This window comes from Urocitellus parryii, chromosome 16, assembly GCF_045843805.1.
Source record: "Urocitellus parryii isolate mUroPar1 chromosome 16, mUroPar1.hap1, whole genome shotgun sequence".
In the NCBI taxonomy this organism is placed as follows: Eukaryota; Metazoa; Chordata; class Mammalia; order Rodentia; family Sciuridae; genus Urocitellus; species Urocitellus parryii.
Genome location: NC_135546.1, coordinates 17861468 through 17867191, shown reverse-complemented (window position 1 = coordinate 17867191; position 5724 = coordinate 17861468). Strand labels below are relative to the sequence as shown.

Here is a 5724-nt window from a genome sequence, read left to right as displayed (position 1 = left end):
TCATTTTTATGAAGGGTTCTGATTCACCAGAACTCATTCTAATGTCACTGAGCTGTTAACAGAGATGTAGCGACACACTTTTTAAAATCACTTACACATTGTCTGACATTTAAGTGAATCGGTATTCTGTATTGATGTATGATTTGCTGATACATTATGATGTGATCTGAAATTTAGATGGAGGATGGGAATGGTAATCCCAGGGTCCTGGAGGCTGAGGCAGCAGGGTTGTGAATTCAAAGCCAACCTCAGGAAATTAGCAAGGCCCTGGGCAACGTAGTGAGTCCCTGTCTCAAAATAAAAATGAGGATGGACCTCAGGCTGTGTATCAGTGGTTGAGGACTCCTGGGTTCAATTCTTGGTAGGAAAAAGAAACTCTTTGGTCACAGCTGGATAGATTTAGATATATGTAATTGTACCTGTAATTGTATTTTAGTTGTTGAAAGTGTTTGGTCATTCTCCTTCATGCTTTGGAGAAAGGAGACCCATTTTCATGTTGCTACTGTGCAGTTTTGCCTTCAGACAAATAAGACTTTCTGGTCATTTTAAAGCAAATATAAACTGAGGTCTTAATTTCTGAATATTTTGGAAAACTCCTGCCTTCTTCTAATCACTACTTTTCCTAAAACTTTCCTGTTTGCACGACTACATTTTTTGAAGTAAGATTGAAAATCATGTCCTTGAATGCTCTGATCTGAAGTGGTTAGATCATTTAATCATGTTACTGAAAGTTTTACAATGCTGTGTGCTTGCCTTGCACGATTTAACATGAATCAAACACAACGAAAGCAAAGTCTCCATTTCACACAAATGGTTAAGAGAACACCATTTTAGAACTAAAATTTTAAATTTTTATTTTAAAATGTTGTACATAAACAATTATAGTTAAACATAGATGTTTAAGTTATTCTTTAAAGCTTCTTCCGTATATATGTTACCTACATGAAACAGTTGTATAAGAACAGATGTATGTAATTTTATGTATGAAGATGTCTGGGAATAACATCTGTGCCTGTGACCATGTGTGCCTTGTGGAAGATCTTCCTAGTGTCATTTCTGGGCTTGTCATGGGAGCAAACCTGAATATACTGAATAAGTGAAAGAATAAAATTTTATTTTCCCTGATCACCACATCTCAGAAAAGAACTTTTTCCCTAATGGTGTAGAGAATTTCTCTTTTAGACAAACACTGCATGTTCTTACTCACATAGGAAACCTAAAAAAAGCATTGGACACACTCTCCAAGAAATGTTGTTCCAGCCGATCATTCAACAAATTCTCCAGCATAAACTTCAGTCTTGGGCATTTGATTCCAGAAAAATGTCACCTTGAACGTGTAACAGAGATAACATCTTAGACCTCATCTTTCAGAAATGGGCTGAAATTTCAGGAATTAATTTTCAGGAATTAAAACCTTGAAACACCAACTCTGTTTTAAAACAGCACCAAGTCTGTTTTAAATGTAGTTCTATTTACTACTCTGACTGTAAAGTCTTAAAAAGGGAAAAAAAAAATAACTATGCTCTTGGTAATAGTTCCAGAATGTTCTAACATAGGCTAGTTATTCTGGCCAGAGGATGCACAACAATGTGACATGTGTAGCCACCTCAGAGGATTCCAAGGATAGTCATAAAGTTTTGAGTCTTCAGAATAGGATTGTGCAAATGTTCTACTTTGTAGGTTTTTCTATTTTTTTTTCTAGAGTTTGAACACAGGAGCAATTAACCACTGAGCCACATCTCCACCCTCTTTTCATATTGTATTTAGACACAGGGTCTCGCTGAGTTGCTCAGAGCCTGTGTAAGTGGCTGAGGCTGGCTTTGAACTCACATCCTCCTGCCTCAGGCTCCTGACCTGCTGGGATTACAGGCGTGCACCCACATGTCCTGCGGTAATTCCTTTCTACTCTTTCTTTTCAGGCAGGGACACAGCTGATCTGTTATTAAAAGAACTGCATTGATTCTCCCAAGTCTTGTGCATAAAAAACTGTAGAATACTAAAATGAGAAGCCAACATTTCTGAAGAGCTCATTATGTGCCATGAACACTTCCAAGGTTGGTAGGCACACTTTCCTTTTTCCCACACAGTCTCTGCAGGATCCACATAACAGGACTCTCTATGTGGACAGCTGAGATGACTGGACCTCAGCATCCCAGGGTGCTTAAGAAGAACTTATGGTAAATGGCAGCTCTGATTCACAACTTCAACCCAGTCCGACATCAGAGTTCACAGCGACATTTGCTTGTTTATATATTACAAACATTTGGTCTGGTGGGAAATAAGCCAGAGTTAACATGGTGCTGACATGAAGTAACTCCCTGCAAGTCTGGTCTGTAGACACTCTTGTTTGGGAGGGTCTCGCTTCCAGTTTCTTGCAATCAACCCCCTGAAATTTGGCCCAACTTGTAGACCTCCTATGATGTACCTGAAAGACAAGATCAGGAAAATGCAAGTCAGGTAAGCTCCTGTCTTGCCCCAGACAACCTCAGACATGAGGCATTAGGAAGGAAAAATATTCTAAGATAGATGGCACTTGTTTTGAGCCACGATTTTTAAAAAATTCCCGGCTCTTCTTATTTTTCCTTTTGAGACAGGGTCTCAGGAAGTTGCTTAGGTCCTTGCTAACTTGCTAACATTAGCATTGAACTGGTCATTGTCCCATCTCAGCCTCCTGAGCCACTGGGGTTACATGAGTGCACCACGGTACCTGGCTGACAATTCTTAATGTACAAGAAAACTGAAGTATCAATATGTATGCTGCTGTGGAGGTCCCAGTGAGATTGGAAGGCACTGAGATAAGGCGGTTCGTGGAGATGTGTTCTCGAGGGTGTGAATAGAACCTAGTATTTTTTTTAATTTTGTGCTGAGGGCTGCTTGGTGGGTAAGTGCACCAGCCCCAAGTTACACCCGGTCGTTTTGACTCTGTATTTTGAAACAGACTCTCACTAAGACGCCCAGACTGGCTTCACCCTTGTCATCCTCCTGCCTCAGTGACTGGAGTCACTGGGATTTCAGGTGGACACCACTGTGCCCGGCACCAGAACTGAATTTACATGTGGAATAAAAATACAGTTGGATGAATCTTCTTTTTTTCTTCATGGAAGTGGGGTTCATTCGAGATTGGTGAAGGAGATCAGATTTGCAAAAAAAGAGACATTTTTTTGAGTTACTGTGTTCAGGATATTTCTCTTTTCTCCATAAGATGAACAAAGCCAACACACTGTACAGTAATATTCACATGAGAAACACCGTGTACACCGTGACTGGAGTTGGGGTCATGGCCAACACCCTTCTTTTCCTGGTCCACATCTCCTTGCACATTACTGGGCACAGACCTAAGCCCACTGACCTGCCCATTGGTCTCCTGGCCCTGATCCACCTGGTAATTCTGCTCATCAATGGCTTCATAGCTTCAGACATTTTTATGCCTCAGGGGGGCAGGTGGGACGACCTGATGTGTAAATTGCTCATCTACCTGTACAGGTTGATGAGGGGCTTCTCCATCTGTGCCACCTGCCTGCTGAGTGTCCTCCAAGCCATCACCCTCAGCCCCAGGAGCTCCTGCTTGGCAAGGTTCAAACATAAATCCTCTCTTCACAACCTGTGTTTCCTTCTCTTCCTGTGGGTCATCTACTCATCCTTCAGTAGCCACCTCTTCATCTCCATTGCTGCTACCCCCAATTGGACCTCAGACAACTTTATGTACATCACAGAATCCTGCTCCTTCATCCCCATGACCTTCTTCCTCCGGCACAGCTTGTCCATCCTGCTGACCTTCAGGGAAGCCTCCTTTATAGGAATCATGGCCCTCTCCAGTGGGTACATGGTGGCTCTCCTGTGCAGGCACAAGAGGCAATCCCGGCATCTCCACAGCAGCAGCCCGTCCCCAGTGTCATCCCCAGAACTGAGGGCCACCCAGACCATCCTGCTGCTCATGAGTTGCTTCGTGGTCATGTCCATCTTGGACAGCGTTGTCGCCTATGCAAGAATCACACTGAAGGATGATCCAATATTTTACTGTATCCAGATCCTGGTGACCCACAGCTATGCCTCGTTCAGTCCTTTGGTGTTCATTTGTACTGAAAAACGTATCATTGTTATTTTCAGATACATGTGGGACAAGACAGTAAACGTTTCAGTAGCCAGTGGTGGATAAGTTCTGTTTAGGCGAGAATTTGCACTGAATTTGGGGTGATTTATCATGACAGCATGTGTAAAGTCTTTGGTTTCAATGCAATGCAAAGTCTCGCTCCCTCTGTTGAACCATCCAGTTGGACATGTGTGGATGCAACAACAGTAAAGAAAGCTAAACCATGTGCCTCTCCAAGATATTATGGGGATGTCATGTTTCTCACCGGATCCTTAATAGGGTCCTGTGAGTTGGATGTCACTTGTCATAACCTGGATTATTGCAAAGTCTTTTTAGAATAACAGTCCCAATGCTTCTCAAATATTGCATCATCTCCATTATCTGTATTTTTCCAAACTACATTTGTAAACATATTCTACCATGAAATATCACATGATCCAGCGCACACACACACACACAAACACACACACTCACACACACACACAGGTTCTACAGGCAGGAAGTCAAACAATTATTTCCACATTACTGCTCCTAAAACCATGCTTTAAATATTCAAACACAGAAACAACACCTACAACCAGAAGAATATGTAAACAATACACAATGACCTCTGCACACTCTGGAATATCATCAACTCTTAAAATGGAAAAATATTCTGGAACATGGGACCGCAGAGCTGAGTCCTCAAGTTCCTCTACTCAGTGAAGCTGGTTTAGTCAGAAAAGAACAAACATTGTATAAATGTACTTAAAGAAGGTGGGAGTTGGAGTGGGCAGAGTGACAGAGCAGGAACATAAGGGTGTCCAGAGACCAAGACAAGGCTGCAGCGGGGCACTGTCCCTTGGTACGTGGAGAACATCTATTCAGTTAGGAAGTGAGCGCTCTCGTGGGTGGTGGTGACTGTTGTGCAATAATGTGAATAGATTCCAGGCCACTTGACTGAATGCTAAAACATGTTCAGAATGTTTATGTTATATATATTTTATCCTCATAAAAGTGTTTTTAATGATCAACTCAGGTGTGGAAAGCATTCTTTCTGAAACTATAACATAAGGGATAAGACTCTAAACGTGCCGCAGGGTCATTTGGTGAGATTTGAAACATCAGAGCTGATTTGTTACAGTGATTTGAAGATTGGTTTTGAGTAGCTCACTTGGGATCTCGCCTGTCCCAGGAGAGGTGTTCTCCATGCGGATGCTGTTCGGCACCACTGTGGGCCGCTCAGCCTTCTAAAGACTTTCAGCATCGTAGTGGGTAGCTCCCATGTTGAGGCTTCCTGGGTGAGAGGTGCATGTGGTCAGAACACCAGGTTTCGACATGGTGAAAGATCCCACAGAATTCCTTTCAGGATTCTGACAGGCATTCAGCAGAACACAAAGGCAACATCCCAAGGATTCTGTTTTGTTTCTTTACAATTGCCACAAAATATGTGAAAAGAAAATTCAGAAGACAATCCCCACAATAAACCATTATAAAGAGCAAAATACCGAAGCATGAATTTGACCAGAGAAAGAAAACACTTGCACCCTGAAAAGTATAATGATGCAAGAAATTAAAGCAATCAGTCAATCAGAGGAACCATGCATCGTATTCATGATGCAAAGAATCAGTATAAAAATGTCCATAGTTTCAGA

At 42.0% G+C, this 5724-nt stretch overlaps 1 protein-coding gene across 1 annotated transcript; it reads left to right on the top strand.

Moving 5' to 3' along the window:
• The first annotated feature begins 3202 nt into the window (after nucleotides 1-3202).
• On the top strand, nucleotides 3203-4156 carry LOC113177529 (vomeronasal type-1 receptor 97-like). The gene has a single exon (XM_026382076.2). It carries the CDS (start codon nucleotides 3203-3205, stop codon nucleotides 4154-4156), a length of 954 nt encoding a protein of 317 aa, XP_026237861.2.
• The last annotated feature ends 1568 nt before the right edge of the window (nucleotides 4157-5724 follow it).

Coding starts and splice junctions, on each gene's coding strand:
- LOC113177529 (XM_026382076.2), top strand. CDS start 3,203: ATGAACAAAGCCAACACACTGTACAGTAATATTCACATGAGAAACACC.